The sequence below is a fragment of the Rhinichthys klamathensis genome, unplaced genomic scaffold, assembly GCF_029890125.1.
Source record: "Rhinichthys klamathensis goyatoka isolate OS25496 unplaced genomic scaffold, OSU_Roscu_1.1 h1tg000167l_1, whole genome shotgun sequence".
Lineage (NCBI taxonomy): Eukaryota > Metazoa > Chordata > Actinopteri > Cypriniformes > Leuciscidae > Rhinichthys > Rhinichthys klamathensis.
In genome coordinates this window covers 831,459-851,355 of record NW_026606698.1, presented here as the reverse complement: position 1 = coordinate 851,355, position 19,897 = coordinate 831,459, and the positions used below count along the sequence as shown (strand labels likewise).

Genomic DNA, 19,897 nt, shown 5'->3' with positions numbered 1-19,897 from the left:
TCTGTGACTATTTTTCTTTTTGTTATGTAGTTTAGGTAGGATATTAAGTTTTGATTTCATTCTTTAAATCATTACATCAAGAAAAAGTTGACTTGTTTAGCTTTTCAAGGCATGAGGTAAATGATTGGATAACTTGAATCAGACAAGGTTGTCATGTCAGTCTCATGTAATATTCTGGTTGTACCTTCGAAATGTATATTAAACATTCCCAGTGCTTCACAGTTGCCCACAGATCTCCCATTATAATGCATTTTTTGCGTGTTTTACAAAGTGACTTACAAAGGATTATTTGCGATAATCAACAAAATGCTGCAGATGCGGTTCACCAGCATTGAGTTGAGTCATGTATCAGGTTCCTCCCTGGGACGGGCGTGTGAGTGATGCGTTTCCTGTGTGCAGGTGTGGCATTGCTCTGGCGCTGAATAAGCTGGCCGAGTTCTTGGATGAGAGTCAGGTGTTGCCCCTGTTCCTGTTCTTTGTGCCTGACGCTCTAAACGACAGACACACAGAGGTGCGGCGCTGCATGCTGGAAGCGGCACTGTCTGCCCTCAACACACACGGCAAGGTAGTGTTACTCCATCATCAGAACACGCTCTCGTTCTCCTGAAGCCACGCTCACTCTCTGATGCGGTTTCTGTCTCTCAGGACAACGTGAGCTCTCTGCTGCCCGTGTTCGAGGAGTTTCTGAAGAGCGCGCCGCAGGACGCCAGCTATGACTCTGTGAGGCAGAGTGTGGTCATCCTCATGGGCTCGCTGGCCAAACATCTGGACAAGAATGACCCGAAAGTCAAACCCATCATGGCCAAGCTGATCACTGCCCTCTCAACTCCGTCACAACAGGTCTGCTGCTATTTTTGCTTGTTTACTTTGTATTAACATCCATTTCAGATGGTCAAGTTTATTTTTATAGCACTTTTCACAATACTGCATTGTTTCAAAGCAGTAGGGCTGGGAGAAAAAATCAACTCGCTTAACTATCGTGATTTTTTTTGTTTACAGAATCGATATTAATTCACATTAAATTGCTTTATTTTTGTCCTTGCTTATAGATGAGGTTGACAGAAGTTAGCCACTTTTGTTCCAACAGAGGATGGGATGTGTTGTTACCTATGAGTGTTAAGTGTCGTAATGTCCCGAGTGGACTCGTGATCGACGTGAGACTGAATGCACTGAAAAGCCCTCACTGTGATCTCGATTCAAACACCCACACGACCTTTTTCCGATTCGTCAGTCCTATTAAACCTTTGACAAAATCATATCGCAACATTCAAATCTGTGTTGGTGCAGCCGCTGACCCAGAGAGAGTTGTCATAAAACAGCTTCACAAACAGTCTTTTCAACCTCATAGTATCATTATTTCTGTGATACAATAGTTCATATGATCACAGAAGTACTGGGATAAAAGTTTAAATTTCAAATATAAACACTGATGACTACGGTAGCGATCAAAATAGAGTAAATCAGCTTTTGATAGAAACTTGGCACTTAAAATAACGCATTTATCGATTACATTGTTTCGCCACTAGGTGGCGACAAGTGACTGTTTTATTCAAGAGAATGTAGTAGTGTATAGGCCTAGCCCCTTTCACACAGAGATTCCGGAAAATACACGGATAAAGTGACCCGGGATTTGACCCGGGTTCGTTTGATTTTGCTTCATTCACACTGCCAGTGAATTGCCGGAATCAGAGAGCGCGTTCACACACAACCCGTGTATGTTCCGGAAAGACGCGTGACGTTGGATGTGACGGGTCTCTACTTCAGTCCAGTTTGCAGACATTATTTTGTTCTTTCTTGTATCGATGACGAACACAAACTTTCTTCTAGAGTAACTGAGTCGCAGGATAACTACGTCATTGCAAAGGCTCGTGAATCCTCACTACGACACACCCCTTATACGGCATTGGTTCTGGCTTTTGTTCACACAGCGCGCGTTCCGGGTCTGAACACGGCAATGTTACTAGGTCCCCAACCCGGCATCGATCCCGGCATCAATCCCGGGTCGTGTTTGCGTTCACACAGAAGGCACTCTGGCAATTTGCCGGGGTTCAAAGCGCTGTGTGAAAGGGGCTTATGATGCTTCTGAAATTAAACTCCGAAAGATGTGATGGATCGTTTTTGTAAATATGACTCATCGTATACATCATGTACAGTCTGTATAAGTGTATGATTTAGCTTTTCCCCTTGGTCTAGTGAAAAAAAAAAGGCGCAATATCGAATTGCAATTCTTCAAAAAATCGCAATACATGTTGTATCGGCTCCCAAGTATCATGATAGTATCGAATCGGGAGATAGGTGTATCGTCCCAGCCCTACAAAGCAGCTTTTCCATGCATGATTAACATGATCTTAATCTTCATAATCGCATTTAGTAGATAAGAGCTGGATGATAATATAGTTACATTTTACGATGATACAATCAATCAAGCAGTTGAGATTTGCTATATAGTGTGTATATATTAGTGCTGTCAAACGATTAAAATATTTAATCACGATTAATCGTATTAATGTCCTAGTTAACTCACAATTAATCGCACATTTTTATCTATTCTAAATGTCTCTTGATTTCTTTTTGTCCCATTATTTTTTCTCATTTTAATGCTCTTATCAACATGGAAAAGTGGATCGGCTTGCTTTGTGCAAATGTTTTTTTATTGAAAACAACATTGACATATACTGTGTTCAATTTCACACTAACATTCTCACTTGGAGCAAATAATCTCTCACACAATGTAACACTGTCCATCAATAAAAGGGTGAAAGAAATACTGATGAGGACCTGATATTGATGAGGGGGCGGAGAATTCGCATCAGCTGTGTGTGTGTGTGTGTGTGTGTGTGTGTGTGTGCTTGGCCATCAAGTGGTGTTTCAGACTGGACGTGCTGCGATGATGATAGCTCAGTTCACAACGACAAAACACACAGATCACTTTGGTCTCGTCAATGGAACCATTTGGCTACTTTTTAAAAGTAAACTTTCCATTCAGAATCTTATTGGCATCCGTTTCGGAGTCTCGCGCTCGTCAGCCACTCAAAACGTAACGTTAACCAACTCTTTGTCCGGCTCGCAAGCCCAAACAAGTGTGTGCGGCGTGCCTGTTGTTTTGTTTCCGGTCTAGCTAGATCCGCTTGTGCTTTCAAAACGTCATCGCTTGGCGCAAGCCATTGAAATGAATGGGTTTCATAGCTGCCGCGTCCTGTTGCAAAAGCATGTGAAAAAAACTACAAAGTTTGCTAGGTAAAAAAGGCCGTTAATAACACAATAAAAAAATTAACGCCGTTAAAATGTGTTTGCGTTAACGCCATTAATAACGCGTTTAACTGACAGCCCTAGTATATATAGATATGTATTTGTAATTACTGTTTGGTTATTTGTCTCATTAAGTGACAGTTCAGTGATGCATATATTAAATGACAGCGTTGAAATATTCCCATGCATCTCTCTCTGTCTGGTCCTGCTCAGGTTCAGGAGTCGGTGGCGAGTTGTCTTCCTCCTCTGGTTCCCGCTATAAAGGAGGACGCTGGTGGGATGGTGCGGAAGCTCCTGCAGCTCCTGTTGGAGAGCGATAAATACGCCGAGCGGAAGGGAGCCGCTTACGGGCTGGCCGGGCTGGTCAAAGGTCTGGGAATCCTGTCTCTCAAACAGCAGGAGATCATGAGCACTCTGACAGACGCTATCCAGGACAAGAAGAACTCCAGACGCAGAGAAGGTGAGGGAGCCTGAGGCTTACAAAGCATTGTTATAGGGGTGTCGAAATTAATCGTTTCTACGATGCATCGTGATCGGACGATATCATTATACCGAACATTATGGTAACATTATACACTGATGAACGAGCGCTGCTTTTAAATCAACATTTTTAAAAATAAAATTGATTTGACAGAATTTCATTTACTTAAAGGAGAACTCAGAACAGTAGTCGATTGTCGAGTTCGCGCGCGCGATCATTGGGAACTAATATAACTAATGATCGCGCGCGTGAACTCGACAATCGACTACTGTTGACTTCAAACGAAAACAGGAAGTAAATACAGGTATGTGAGCTGGCTGAATTAACATCATTTTTATTAATATCTTTCACATCTACTGCAGTCAGATTGACCGTGTTCACTCTTAATAACACCACTCACATGGCTGTGCACTTGTAATGACACATTAAGGTTGTTAAGAGGCTAAAAGCAGGTTTAGAACTTGCCCCATTGAAGTCAACAGGGTGCGAATTTTAAAAAGAGGATAACACGGTGTAGGCAACAACGATTTTTGTCGTTTTTGTCTGTACTGACAGCACTCCAAATGTACAAAAAAATTAGCTCAATGTTAAAATTGACCGGAGTTCTCCTTTAATGGCATAAACAGGCTTTACTCCCTTGAAACTTAAACTGGAATGTCACTGTTTCTGTCACTGCGACTTCCCGACTTTTTTAAAAATATATATATATATTTTAATATTTATTAAAAATAATATTCTATTATATATTAATACACTGCATAACCAAAAAAAAATAAAAAATGCATTTAAACGAAGCAAAAACTAAACTGAAATTAAAAACAACAATGCAAATGAAGCAGGTTCGAGTCTTCCTTGTGTACTGTTCCCATTCCCTGCTCTCTTTCTTTCCTCAGAAAGTTATACATTTAAGAAAAAATAAATAAAGTAGCATGTTATAATTGAGCTAGAGCATGAAGAAAAATAGTAAGAGTCGAAGGTTAAACACTAAGCTCTTAATTTTCTCTCTCACAGGTGCTCTGTTCGCGTTCGAGATGTTGTGTAACATGCTGGGGAAGTTATTCGAGCCGTATGTGGTCCACGTCCTCCCTCACCTGCTGCTCTGTTTTGGTGATGGGAACCAGTACGTCAGAGAGGTACGAACACCCCTCCTGTCTCACACTGCATCATAACCAGTTTTTTTGCCCACACTTGTGGTTTTTGCACTTGACCACTTGTCTACTTACATGATGTATTTCCTGTATTTGGCTCAAGTGTTCAAGTAGGCGTGAAGACTGCAAGTCTTTCCCTTTTTATTGTGACTATCGCAGATGCACACATTGATGCTAAAACGATATATTGTGCAGCCCTAATCACTGCCATTATCACATATGCTATGATCATTTGATTTGGCTTATTTAATTGTATCAAGAATGCCTTACACATGAAACAAAACAAAAAAAAGGTATCAAATACAATCGAGGATAAAAACAAAATAAAGTCCAGGACTTATTTCCATTGTGGTCCTCTACACATAACATCAAAACAAGACACTTACGGATTGTGTGATAATCAATGACATAACATAAAAAAAAACGTAAATAAAAACGGTAATTGGCCCCTGATTCTATTCCGCTACCCTCTCTAATAACCAGGCCTTGATTCTCTTTTTGAAAGAGTTCATGCTGGAAATGACTTTTAATTTGTGGAAATTTAATTAATTTGACTTTAATAATGATATAATCAGATGTTTTTATTGGCTGTGATTGTCACTTTTTTCCTGCTTTCACTAAGGATGGACAGATATATAATATTGTAAATGAATGCATCTGTGCTTTATTCTCCATGCTGCGTCATGATTGGTTGTTTTGCTGCGTCAGGCTGCGGACGACTGTGCCAAGGCCGTGATGAGGAACCTGAGCGCTCACGGGGTGAAACTGGTGCTGCCGTCTCTGCTGGTGGCGCTGGAGGAGGAGTCCTGGAGAACCAAAGCAGGTCCGCTGCTCTCTGCTCACACCATTTCATCTCACATGTCACCCATGTTGATATTACCATATGAATGTGTAAAAATTATTAAAAAAAATTTTGTGTGTGTGTGTGTGTGTGTTAATTCTTGGGAAGTTAAATAGTTTTTGAGAGTGTAGTGTTCAGCCCTATAATTATTGGTTTTTAATTTAGTACGTGTTTTATATTATAGTACATTTTATTTTAATTATTATAATGATAGTTTTTTATTATAATTACTATTATTATTACTATTATATTTTTATTAATCATCACTATCTCATGGAAATGCAGAGCATTGTCTAATTATTTTTTATAGTATTTGAATTATAATTATGGTTCACTGGTTCATAATCATTATCACTGTCTCACATGGAAATGCAGAGCATTGTTTATTATAATATTTTAATTATTATTATTTATTTTATACATTTTTTATTTTCAATCTTCACTCTCACATGGAAATACAGAACGTTTTTAAATGTATTATCTTATTTTTATAATTATAAATTATTATTTAATATAAATTTTTTGTTGTTGATCATTATCACTATTTTTCATGGAAATTCAGAAGCATAGTGTTTTAGTTTTGTGTGTAATGTGTGTGTAGGGTCCGTGGAGTTGCTGGGTGCGATGGCGTACTGTGCTCCTAAGCAGTTGTCCTCGTGTCTGCCGAACATCGTTCCCAAGCTGACCGAGGTTCTGACGGACTCTCATGTGAAGGTGCAGAAGGCCGGTCAGCAAGCGCTCCGACAGATCGGCTCTGTTATCCGCAACCCTGAGATCCTGGGTATGAAATATTAATGTTTGAAGAAAGTGCTTAAATCGTTATTTGTCAGTCTAGGATGTTTGAGAGAATCCCAGCGGTCTGTTTGTTGTGTAAATCTGCTTGCTTTGTTTGGGTGGGAGGTGTGGCACAGTGTTAAAGGACTGGGGCTTTAATGTTGGGATGGCACTGAACTGATGTTGTGATTTCGGCAGCGATCACCCCCATCCTGCTGGACGCTTTGACTGACCCGTCTCATAGGACGCATCACTGCCTGCAAACGCTGCTGGACACCAAGTTTGTGCACTTCATCGACGCTCCGTCTCTGGCTCTGATAATGCCCATCGTCCAGAGAGCGTTCCAGGACCGATCCACCGACACGCGCAAGATGGCCGCGCAGATCATCGGGAACATGTACTCACTAACTGACCAGAGGGTAGGACGTGATTCTCACCTCGTTTATATTCTAAATATTGTGTTGATGTTAGAAATGATGAAAAGTGTTGAGTCAGTAAAAAAAAAAATTGTTGTTGGAAAAATTAATTCAGCAAGGATGCATTAAATTGATCAAAAGTAACAGTAAAAAAAAAAATGCTGTTCTTTAGAGCTTTTTATACATCAAAGAATCCTGAAAAAAACTATCAGTTTCCACAAAAACATGAAGCAGCCCTACTGTTTTCAACATTGATAATAATACAAAATCTTTCTTGAGCAGCAAATCATCATATTAGAATGATTTCTGAAGGAAATCAAAACAAAATAAACAAAAAAATCTTAATGATTCCAATCTTCTCACTGTTATTGTATTATTTCACTTGTATTTTTCATTTTTTTCATCTACATATATATTTATTTTAAATAAATGTGGCTTGAGCTTCCATATACACCCTGCAGTTTAAAATTGTTCATCCTTATTATTTATTTGAAATTCTATTAGAATTAAATGCTTTTTAAAAGCATTTAAAAGCCTTAGGCCAGTCATTTTAGATAAGAACACCTGTCAACCGTGGTAAATCACTGTAACACACAGCCTTGAGTGGCTCATTACTTTAATATCTTTTTTTTTTTTTTTTGCAGGATCTGTCTCCATACCTACCCAGCGTGATTCCAGGACTCAAAGCGTCTCTGTTGGACCCCGTGCCCGAGGTAATATAGTCTGCACTGATGCGTGGAAACTCTAAAAGCCCACTCATAAACTGTTTTTAATGGCGTCTGTCAATCTCTCTCAGGTGCGGACCGTGTCTGCTAAGGCTCTGGGTGCCATGGTGAAGGGTATGGGCGAGGCTTGCTTCGATGATCTGGTGCCGTGGCTCATGGAGACGCTGGCGTCAGAACAGAGCTCTGTGGACCGCTCTGGTGCCGCTCAAGGTGATTAACTGCACCGTTAGAGGGCAGCAGAGAGACACAGCACACACACACTACCAGCGCTTGAAGTGCACTTTTTCCCCAGAGGAGGACACATGCTCTTTAAAGGGATAGTTCACCCCAAAATGAAACTTCTGTCAGTAATTACTCTCCCTCATGTTGTTCCAACCCGGTAAGACTTTCGTTCATCTTCGGGACACAAATTAAGATATTTTTGATTAAATCTGAGAGCTGGATCACTCCTCCATAGGCTTCTTAATGGATCGAAACTGGCCGGCCCAGAAAAGTTATGAAAGACATCGTTAAAATAGTCCGAGTGACGACAGTGGCTCAATCTTTAAGTTTATCACGTGACGAGAATACTTTTTGTGCGCAAAAAACAAACAAAAATAACGACTTTATTCAACTATTCATTTCCTTCTCTGTGGGCCTCGAGTGAGTTCACGTAGTGTAACAGCGCAGCGCTTCTGTGTTGTACGTCACACGCATCACACGCATCACACACACATGACCAGCGTCGGCCAATAGAGAGCCTGCGTGTGACGTACAACACAGAAGCGCTGCACTGTTACACTACGTGAACTCACTCGAGGCCCACAGAGAAGGAAATGAATAGTTGAATAAAGTCGTTATTTTTGTTTGTTTTTTGCGCACAGAAAGTATTCTCGTCGCTTGATAAACTTAAGGTTGAGCCACTGTAGTCACTCGGACTATTTTAACGATGTCTTTAATAACTTTTGGGCCGGCCAGGTTCGATCCCTTAAGAAGCCTATGGAGGAGTGATCCAGCTCTTAGATTTAATCAAAAATATCTTAATTCGTGTTCCGAAGATGAACGAAAGTCTTACGGGGTTGAACAACATGAGGGAGAGTAATTACTGACAGAGTTTTCATTTTGGGGTGAACTATCCCTTTAAGTTAAAACATTTAGGCAGATGTTAAATAGTTGTTTTTCCCTAATAAAGGGAAAATCTATATATTGAGTAATTATGTTCTAAGTTTTTTTTTCTTCCTGTGACGGGCAGCTCAGACAGAAGTTACTAGAGTTTACGGTGAATTAAACGCCGGATACAGTTTATTGTTTAATTATAAGCAAGCCCAAAATAAACACCGAATATTATTTTAAAATGTCTATGCTTTGCTATTGCCGGCTGCTCATTCCAAATGATGAGAAAGATATGAAAAATATGCACTAAACCAAGTAAACATTGTCATAATTCATCACCAGTAGATTATTAGTAATCTATTGGCATAAATGTGTAGTATTAAATGATTCTGAAACCGTGAGCCTGTAGATTGTGAAACAGAATCATGTTCCTCCTTTTTATTCAGTAAATAATTAAATCATCGCCTTGTGAAATTGAATAATCACATTAGGCTCTATCACGGTTACTGTTTTTCTATCCCCAAATTTGAGACCTCTTAAAAATATTAATTTGTTATGCCATTTAAGATAAGACTTTTTGTGACCTTAAATTTCATGGAACTGAGCAACGCAGTGACTTTTTTTTACAGTTCGCACACATCTATTTTTAGTCTGAGATGTGAGTGAAACACCTGATTACACCAGTGTGTTTGTCTATAATCTATATTAATGTTGTGCTGTATTCCTCTGTTAGGTCTGGCTGAGGTGATGGCAGCGTTAGGTGTGGAGAAGCTGGATAAACTGATGCCAGACGTGGTCCAGACGGCCAGTAAAGTGGACATCGCTTCTCACGTCAGAGACGGATACATCATGATGTTCATCTACCTCCCTCTGACCTTTGGGGACAAGTTCACCCCATACGTGGGTCCCATCATTCCCTGCATCTTAAAGGTCAGACAACATGTTTAAATACTTATTAATCAGTTCGCAATGTTTCTCTTGTGCATTTTCAAGTTCAACAGAAGTTCAAAAAGTTTACATTTCAACACAATTGTTAAAAATTATTGAAATTGTTTGATGTCAACATGAAATCAAAATGATGTGATAAAAAAATTGAATTATTATGAGTGTTTATTTTAATAATTAAGCAAATGTTTACATTTTAATATTATAGAAAATGTATTTTCTTACTAATTAATTATTATTAAAGTGGTTAATGTTTATTTTTATAATATTTATTTATAAAAATGACTAGAATAATTTATTACTAAGAAAATAAATATCTCCAATATGTATTTTCTTAATTTAAATATTAGTTACTTAATATTAGAAAATACATATTGCGATTTATTTTATTAATACTAAATTATTATTAAATTAATGGATTAATGTTTATTTTCATTATATTATATTAATAGATGGATAAATATTTATTTTCTTAATAAATTTCCCTGTGCATTGATGGATCAGTCCATGTTTCTCTAAAGAACAACTTTCATTCGAATTTAATAACTCTATTCTAACTGTATTTTTCTTTGACTTGAACAAGGCCAAAAATATTAACCAATAATATCCTAGAATACTCCTAGACATCTCAAAGGATGGCATTAGGCTCATTCCTTGTTATTGTTTCACTCTCAAATTCATCATTACGTTACGTTGTTTATCCAGGAATATTGTTATCATCTAGTCAGAGATCAGCTGGTCTGTTTGAATGACTCTGCGTAGATAAAGATGTGTGTGTGTGTGTGTTCAGGCTCTGGCCGATGAGAACGAGTACGTGCGAGACACGGCCCTGCGTGCGGGCCAGCGCATTATCAGCATGTACGCCGAGACCGCCATCGCTTTACTGCTGCCAGAGCTGGAGCAGGGCCTGTTTGATGACCTCTGGAGGATCAGGTACCACACACACTCTCCCATCAGCCTTTTAAAGGGATAGTTCACCCAAAAATGAAAATTAGCCCATGATTTACTCACCCTCAAGCCATCCTAGGTGTATATGACATTCTTCTTTCAGACGAATACAATCAGAGTTATGTTAAAAAAATGTCCTGGCTCTTCCAAGCTTTATAATGGCAGTGAATGGCCGTTTATGTGTTGAAGTCCATAAAAGCGCATTCATCCATCATAAAAGTGCTTCACACGGCCCTGGGGGGGTTAATATAGGCCTTCTGAAGTGAAGTGATCCGATTGTGTATGAAAAGTATCTATATTTAAAACTTTATCGACTAAAATAACTGTCTTCCGGTAGACGGCCTACGCGGCTTAAAGGGCATATTGCAGGTTAGAGGACCCAACGAGTCAATGTATAGAAAAATAATGTAGGAACTAGATTTTCTTTAAAATATACTTATAAATACGCTACAGAAGCTTCTGGAGTCGTTTTTGTGAGAAAATTATACTTCCGCGTCTGAAAATGGGCGTGGCGGGCGTGACGTAACGGGCGGGAGAGCGGTCGATTCAAACAACAGGAAAACAATGGATCGCAATGACATTTCGGACGCTGAGGAAGTACTTACTCGTTTGACAGACCACAGCCATACAATTATGAGCCTGCTATGGTGCCAAGAGAGCAGGGACAGGCCAGGACTAATGTCAGACAGAACGGTCAGAGACACATTGAGTTGTGGTGTGAGGAGAACCAGTGGAGAACAGGACAGGTGTCTTGGTGAGAGACGTGCTTATAGATACACGTTCGCTAACGATATACACTGTGCTCACAATATTGTACAGATTATTACCATTGTATATCAGGCCAGCAGACATTAGTATGTTTAGGGTAGATTTATACTATTAAATGTATTTAAAACTATACTTGAGTATATTTCTATTGTACTAAAAACATACCCAAGTACATTTTTAATACATATTTTTCACCTGGGTTATAACATAAACAGAAAATTAAAGATTTGAATATTTAAACAACCGGAGTAATTTTGTTTTTCAATTACAAGTTGCCTCTATTTAGGGCATGACTACCTATATCACACCGTTTCATGCCATTGGTACAGTATACGACGATCAATATTCTTGCTTCGGCAGCCCATGTTAAAGTCCCTGTAAAGGCAATTTCAAAAAAAAATTCTAAACACATTATAAATGTCAGAAATGTATTGCTAAAACATATTACAAAGACTGTGAACTGTGAAGTACTGAATTGTGGAGTTAGACCGTTAAACAGTTTTTCACCATTGATATTTTACGGATTTTCTGGGCGGGGCTAAAACAGGGCTCGATGACGCACTGGAGCCCTTGAGCTCCTGGACACGCCCCTACTTGATGACGCTCTGAGGCCACTGAGGCTGGCCGCTCCTAACAATATTATAGAGCACATTCACATCAGTTTGCCGCTCAATCGCGAGTTACTGTCAGTACTATTATTAGTAACACAGCCTACAGATTGCTAGCTACTAGCTATGCCTTCGTCACGGAAATGCGTACTACCTGGATGCGATCACCGGATCAGTACAAAACAGATCGGTGTCCTTGTTTAAATTTCCGAAAAACGATTACATCAAGAAGAAGTGGATTAATTTTGTGAAGAGCCAACCTTGATGGAGAGCTGAGGATCACCGCCAAAACCTGCCTCTGTAAGTGATCATTTTACACTGGATAGTTTTATAAACTTTCGTCGAAGATAACTGTCTGGGATTCACTGATAATCCGCTGTTACTGGTGAATGGGGCCGAACCGACTCCCGCCTCAGCCTTCATCCTCCCGTCGCGCCGTTCGGCAGTGCGTGCATCCATTGATCCGGCTGTAGAGTTGAGTGTGGCGAGTCGATGGCAGCTTTCCCGCGAGTGGGCGTGGCTTCAGCGCAGCCAGTGGACACGCCCCCAGCGTTTGAGAGCAAGATTACTGCTCATTTTTTCAAGATTTTGATAGCTTATTTTATGTATTTGCAGGCTTTTTTTATCATTCAAATTTGGCTGGGTGACTAATAACACATTTTTCTGTGGTGTGACAAACTCAAAACACATACTTAATTTTGACTTTACAGGGACTTTAAACTCCATCATATCTGCGGGATGATAATCCTCCGATCTGAAGTGAACGAAGCCGATGTGGAAGAGAAATCCCGTCTCTTCACCTGCACACACCGCACCAGGCACGAAAGATATATCACTGTCCCTTTTCTTGTTATGGAAACCTGTGGACTCGATGTCCTGACAGGCCGGAGTTTTTGCAACCTCCACAAACAATAATTTACCATGACGATGATAAATTAAAATACAAAAACTACCGAAAACACACTGACTCACGGCCGCTCTCACTGAACACCAGCCTACTCTGCACTGAGCCGAGGCTGAGGCTTCCTAGCGTGACGTAAAATGACGCGATAAAAAAAAAAAAAAAAAACCTTTTTACGAGCAGTCCAAGAAACGCTCACTTTATCTACTAAATTAGTGCCCTTATGTTGTTTTAAAACATTTTAAATCCTGCATTAACTTTTCATATGGTATTTTCATACAAGGTTATATATTAATTTAGATTTTTTTTTACCTGCAATATGCTCTTTAAGGCAAAAGAGATACTGGACCTGACGCATTGACAAACGCGGAAGCGCAGAGGATAGAGCAAAACAAAACAGTCATGGATTAAACGTCTAAAATGAGAATTTGTAAAGAGAAATGTGGGAGGAGCTTGAGTTTGTAGCCCAGCCCTGTTTGTTTGAACCTACTCCTACATCTGTGCATGTCAAGTGTTACTCTTTTGGCGTCAGTCGACTTGCGTTCAGCCGGAAGCTAGTTATTTTAGTCGATAAAGTTTTAAATATGGATATTTTTCTTACACGAATACATCGCTTCACTTCAGAAGGCCGTTATTAACCCCCGCAGAGCCGCGTCGAGCACTTTTATCATGGATGGATGCGCTTTAATGGACTTCCAAAAACCCATTCACTCCCATTATAAAGCTTGGAAGAGCCAGGACATTTTTTAACATAACTCTGATTGTATTCGTCTGAAAGAAGAATGTCATATACACCTATGATAGCTTGAGGGCGAGTAAATCATGGGCTAATTTTCATTTTTGGGTGAACGAAGCTTTTAAATGGTCCTTCCATCAGTTCACGAGTTTCGACTGTTGCTGATGCTGAGGGTTTGTGTTGTCTTAGGTTCAGCTCGGTGCAGTTGCTAGGAGACCTGCTGTTCCATATCTCCGGGGTATCGGGAAAGATGACAACAGAGACGGCGTCAGAGGATGACAATTTTGGCACGGCCCAGTCGAATAAGGTAACACATAATGAGCCCCTGGATGCATGGCATTCAGGACAGCTGTGCTTTCATTAGAATACGAAAATATATTCCTCATTTCCTGTTGTGTCTGTGTTCTAGGAAACGGTGTGTGTAAATGTTGTATTTTTACTGACTTTCCCCAGGCCATCATTGGAGCGCTGGGCGCAGAGAGACGTAACCGTGTGCTTTCAGGGCTCTACATGGGCCGCTCAGACACACAGCTGGTGGTGAGACAGGCGTCTCTTCATGTGTGGAAGATCGTGGTGTCCAACACGCCACGCACGCTTCGAGAAATCCTGCCCACCCTCTTCACGCTTCTGCTGGGCTTCCTGGCCTCCACCTGCCCGGACAAGAGAACGGTACAGCAACTGCAGCCCACTTTCAGTCTCAACCGAAAAACATGCATGCATGGTGTTTGGAAATTGGTTTCCATTCAAACAATTACATCAGAATTGTAGTAGAGTTGTAGTTTTACATTATTTGGAAAGCAAAGTGCATTTAGGATCATACACATATGGCGTAATGATATTTACTTATACATAACTTTTTAGATTTTGATTAATAAAATACAGTTATAAAATTGTAGCAGGACTTTTGTGTAGTTTGGAAGTCAATGTGTATTTACCTTCATACGCATTGTGCTGTAATGTTTTTATCATTATTATTATTATTTAAATTAGGGGTTTTTTTGGTCTAGATTTTGATTGATAAAATACCGTGATTAATTATAGTAGGACGTTTATGTAATTTGTAAAGCATTGTGTATTTAGCATTATCCACATTGTGCCGTAATAATGCAGATTATTATGGCATAATAAAATATATATATTTTAGGGAGGGGGTCAAGATTTTTTATTTGTTTTCTTTTAATATTTTTTTTTTTTTTTTTTTTTTTTTTTTAAGATGATGATGAATAAAATACCATAATTACTTGTATAGTAGGACTTATGCACCGGTAGTTTGTAAATCAATGTGTATTTATTTGTAGTAGGACTTTTATATCATTTGGAAAGCATTATGCATTTGATAGAATTATCCACATTGTGCTGTAATAATGCAGATTAATACACCATAATTATGCCATAATGAAATTATGCAATACTTTTTACAATTATTATTATTATTATACAATTTTTGGTCAATTTTAATTTTATTTTTCAAATGTATTCATTTATTTATTTTTTGATGAATAAAATACCGTAATGAATTATAGTAGGACTTTTACGTCATGTGGAAACCAATGTGTATTTAGCATTATCCGCATTGTGCCGTAATGTTTCCGTAATTATTATTTATTTTTTCATTATTAACTATTACATTTCTTTTCATCATAGATTTTGTTAAAGTGAATGGTCTGTGTTTCCCCTCTGTCCTGCTCCAGATCGCTGCTCGTACTTTGGGGGACCTGGTGAGGAAACTGGGTGAGAAGATCCTGCCCGAGATCATTCCCATCCTGGAGGAAGGTCTGCGCTCAGATAAGAGTGACGAGAGGCAGGGCGTGTGTATCGGCCTCAGCGAGATCATGAAGTCCACCAGCAAAGATGCAGTGAGTTGCAGCTGATAGAATAATGCTCAGCGGCTTGATTTTGTTCATATCATTAGCCGCGGTTCCACCGAAATTGCCTGGAACAATTTGTCACCAGTTGCTGTCTACGTTTCCACCGTGGTCTAAAGTACTGTGAAGATTAGGCAAATTAGTCTGGTGACGTAGTACTGCGCGCTACAGTTCCCGCTGGATTTCATCCTCTGAATTTTTAGCTTAAAGGGTTAGTTTACCCAAAAATGAAAACTCTGTCAGTAATTACTCTCCCTCATGTTGTTCAACCTCGTAAGACTTTCGTTCATCTTCAGAACACAAATTATGATATTTTTGATTAAATCTGAGAGCTGGATCACTCCTCCATAGGCTTCTTAAAGGATTAGTTCACTTTTAAAAAAAACCTTTGCTGATAATTTACTCACCCCCATGTCATCCAAGATGTCCATGTCTTTCTTTCTTCAGTCGAAAAGAAATTAAGGTTTTTGATGAAAACATTCCAGGATTTTTCTCCATATAATGCACTTTGCTGGGCACCAAACGGTCCAAGGTCCAAAAGACAGTTTCAGTGCAAACTGCAAACTGTTCAAAGGGCTTTAAACGATTCCAGACGATGAATAATGGTCTTATCAAGCGGAACGATCGGTCATTTAAAAAATAAATAACAAAGTTTAAGTTTTATAAGCTCAAATGCTCGCCTTGCTCTGTTCTGTGATGCACGTTCATGACTCTCCTGTTCGAACTCGTTCATCAAAATGAACAAATCTTTTTTCGAGTCATTTGATTCATTTAATGAACGAATTGACTCGGAAAAAGATTTGTTCATTTTGATGAACGAGTTCGAACAGGAGAGTTACACAGAACATAGCAAGGCGAGCATGTGAGCTTATAAAACTTAAACTTTGGGGGGTTTTTTTTAAATGAGCGATCGTTTCGCTTGATACATTGTTGATTCTAATAGCAAACAACTGTTACTGCACGCACCGCAACATATTTGAAAAAAATGGTGGTTAAAATAAAATGCTGCGTGGAGTCAACCAATCAAAATGTGGCATGAACTCAACCAATCAGCATGTTCAGCGCCCAAGGCCCACCCCTGAATGTCCTGAACTTTGAAGAAGTACTACCTCGCAAGCAGGGACATTCGGAGGGGGAAATCTTTACCAGGAACTTCATTTAGACCCTGGTTCCTGCGGTGGAAACGCGGCTATTGATCATATGACTGATGTTTGTGTGTCAGGTTCTGGTGTTCTCCGAGTCTCTGGTTCCCACCGTGAGAAAGGCCCTGTGTGATCCTCTGGAGGAGGTCCGTGAAGCGGCTGCTAAAACCTTCGAGCAGCTCCACGCCACCATCGGTCACCAGGCCCTCGACGACATTCTGCCTGCACTGCTCAGACAACTGGTACTGCTTTCTACCCACAATCCTCGCCTTTACCTTGCACTACTGTTCTAAACTCTACTGTTCAAACGTTTGGGGTTGCTAAGATTTCTTAATGTTTTTGGAAAGAAGTCTCTTCTGCTCACCAAGGCTGCATTTATTTGATCAAAAATAGTCAAATCTGTAATACAGTAGTCAACATCTGAAGTGGATCAAAACCTTTCATCAAAGTTATACATGAATTTTGAACAATACCCTTTCTCGTCTTAGGACAACTTTTTTGATCCTCTTCCAATGTTGACTACTGTATTTGCAAATATTATTAAATTTGAAAGATTCTTTGATAATTAGAAGGTTCAAAAGAACAGCATTTATTTGAAATATATTTTTTGTAACATTTATAAATGTCTTTACTGTCACTTTTGATCAATTTAATGCATCCTTGCTGAATAAAAGTATTGATTTCTTTAAAAGATGTCAATCTTCTAACCCTAGCTGCCAGTTTCTATCACCCAAGCTGCTGTGAAGCATGTATGTTTTGTGAAAAGCACTAAAATGTTCATGTGTTTTGTTGCAGGAGGACGAAGAGACGTCAGAGTTTGCGTTGGATGGATTGAAACAGGTCATGGCTGTGAAGAGTCGGTCAGTCCTGCCTTATCTGGTTCCCAAGGTGAGTTCTCCTTACTAGTGGCCTCTTTTATCTAACCTGATTTGTGGACTTGTGTATACAGGCTTTGACTGACTTCATAAAAGCAGCTTTTTCAGGCCAAGAACCGCCCACCATCTCACTGACATTTAAACTGATCAACCACAGTTTTGGGGGGGGGGGTTACAGTTTTAATGTAATTATTTACAACATTCTAAACTATATTTCAAAAATGTAATATCACAAACCTCACTAAATTTGTCAAACTCTTCAAATCCGACTTTGTTTCCCTGTGCACACCGATTTAGTATCGCCACACAATGAAAATTGAAATTTATTCAAAATTATACTACTGTATGTATATCCATCCTTATCCGGATACATACAGTATACTCAAAATTAGCAGTATGCACTATATAGTACATATCAACTGCTTGATTTGTTAAATCAGAATATTAGTCAGCGATATATTAAAAGTTGTAAATATAGTAAATCCTGCTTTACCTGTGTGTACATACAGTACACTCACGTAAAGCGATATATTCTATAGCAAATCTCACCTGCCTGATTTTTAATTTTGTAGCAAAATGTAACTATATTATCGCCCAGCTCTATATATAAAGTTGCATATATAAGTATGTCCAGCTTCATCCACATACATGTAGTATACTCGTGTAGGGCGAATATACTTTATAGCAAATCTCAACTGCTTGATTGCTTGTATCATTGCAAAATTTATACTATACTATTTTATCACCCAGCTCTAATTTGCAAAATGCAACTATAAGGCATTAAGATTATGATTTTCTGTAAAGCTGCTTTGAAACAATTTGTATTGTAAAGACTGCTATATAAATAAATATGACGACTTGATTCCGTGGAACCAGCCAATCAGATTAGAGCTTGCTGCAGTGAGAAAGCTCTTGCCATTTTAGTTTTTTCAGTCGGCATGAGATCTGTGGGCGTTTTGTCTCAGCCTGAGACTAAAATATTCCTTGCTCTTCTTTAACTGTTATATTTTTTCTCCTCTATAGCTGACGGCTCCTCCTGTAAACACGCGTGTTCTGGCCTTCCTGTCCGCGGTGGCGGGAGACGCTCTGACGCGTCACCTCGGGGTGATTCTTCCCGCGCTGCTCTCCTCTCTCAAACACAAGCTGGGCTCAGAGGAGTGCCTGCAGGTGAACACCACAGCTGTCAATCATTCATACTGATCCATCAACTCTTCCTGAAACGGAAATGATGAAGAGTCAGAATAGGTTGATGGTGTAAAGGTGTCGTTTATGTCCTTCGACAGGAGCTGAGCAACTGTCAGACTGTGATCCTCTCGGTGGAGGATGAAGTCGGCCAAAGAATCATCATTGATGATCTCCTGGAGGCCACGCGAGGAGCAGACGCTGGGCTGAGACAGGCGTCCGTCACCATCCTCAACGGCTACTTCTCACGAACACGACTGGACTACAGCGTTCACACACGCACACTGCTGTCCGGCCTCATGCGGCTCATGAACGACCCCAACCCAGAAGTGCTCAGCCAGAGCTGGGAAACCATCAACTCCATCACAAAGGTAAACCAAGCGTTCATCCCTGCAGATCTTCTCAGAGACCCTGTTTATACCTGCTATTGTCATCTCATGTGATCACAAGACACGAATAGATTAGTTTCATGACTCTTGACCTCTAGTATGAGACTGTTCTCTGATTGCAACCTCTGTAGCTAAATATAGTTGGGAAGCTTGATTCATTTCTGTAAATCACTCTGTTTGATTTAACCTCGATTTAATCGATTTAACCTCACTGAAACAGATTCACAGAAGCCCCTGTATTTCTTTTATGTTAAAATTGATTAGTGAAGTATATGTAGGTAAATATTGCAGTTTATTACTATGAATCCATATATTGTTGCTTATGCACTACCATTCAAAAGTTTGGAGTCAGTACGTTTTTATAACAAAAAAATACAAATAATTTCAAATAAATGCTGTTCTTTTGAACTTCCTATTCATCCAAAACATGAAGCAGCACAACTGTTTTCATCATTGATAATAATCAGAAATGTTTCTTGAGCATCAAATCATCATGTTAGAATGATTTCTGAAGGATCATGTGACACTGAAGACTGGAGTAATGATGCTGAAAATTCAGCTTTGAACACAGGAATAAATTACATTTTTAAAATGTATTCACATAAAAAAAAGTTATTTCAAATTTTAATAATATTTTTGATTTTACTGTATTTTTGATCAAATGAATGTGGCTTTGGTGAGCAGAAGAGACTTCTTCCTCTAATATGCATTACATCATTTTTGCCACTACTAGGTTTACTGGGAAATGTGATGAAATATAACTGTGGTATCTCGTTGCTACATTTCTCATAGTTTCATTATGTTGAGAGTGG

The 19,897-nt window shown here is 39.3% G+C and overlaps 1 protein-coding gene across 1 annotated transcript in view; it reads left to right on the top strand.

Moving 5' to 3' along the window:
• The window catches only part of gcn1 (GCN1 activator of EIF2AK4), a 66,868-nt gene that overhangs the window by 35,377 nt on the left and 11,594 nt on the right, over nucleotides 1-19,897 (top strand). Inside the window, exons 32-49 of the mRNA XM_056259387.1 lie at nucleotides 400-565; nucleotides 646-840; nucleotides 3,463-3,709; nucleotides 4,742-4,863; nucleotides 5,587-5,701; nucleotides 6,321-6,500; nucleotides 6,692-6,912; nucleotides 7,554-7,622; nucleotides 7,706-7,844; nucleotides 9,460-9,656; nucleotides 10,462-10,604; nucleotides 13,822-13,939; nucleotides 14,086-14,301; nucleotides 15,324-15,488; nucleotides 16,720-16,881; nucleotides 17,435-17,527; nucleotides 18,538-18,681; nucleotides 18,798-19,067. Of these exons, the coding sequence (XP_056115362.1) occupies nucleotides 400-565; nucleotides 646-840; nucleotides 3,463-3,709; nucleotides 4,742-4,863; nucleotides 5,587-5,701; nucleotides 6,321-6,500; nucleotides 6,692-6,912; nucleotides 7,554-7,622; nucleotides 7,706-7,844; nucleotides 9,460-9,656; nucleotides 10,462-10,604; nucleotides 13,822-13,939; nucleotides 14,086-14,301; nucleotides 15,324-15,488; nucleotides 16,720-16,881; nucleotides 17,435-17,527; nucleotides 18,538-18,681; nucleotides 18,798-19,067 (2,962 nt within the window). The remainder of the gene's footprint in view (nucleotides 1-399; nucleotides 566-645; nucleotides 841-3,462; nucleotides 3,710-4,741; nucleotides 4,864-5,586; nucleotides 5,702-6,320; nucleotides 6,501-6,691; nucleotides 6,913-7,553; nucleotides 7,623-7,705; nucleotides 7,845-9,459; nucleotides 9,657-10,461; nucleotides 10,605-13,821; nucleotides 13,940-14,085; nucleotides 14,302-15,323; nucleotides 15,489-16,719; nucleotides 16,882-17,434; nucleotides 17,528-18,537; nucleotides 18,682-18,797; nucleotides 19,068-19,897) is intronic.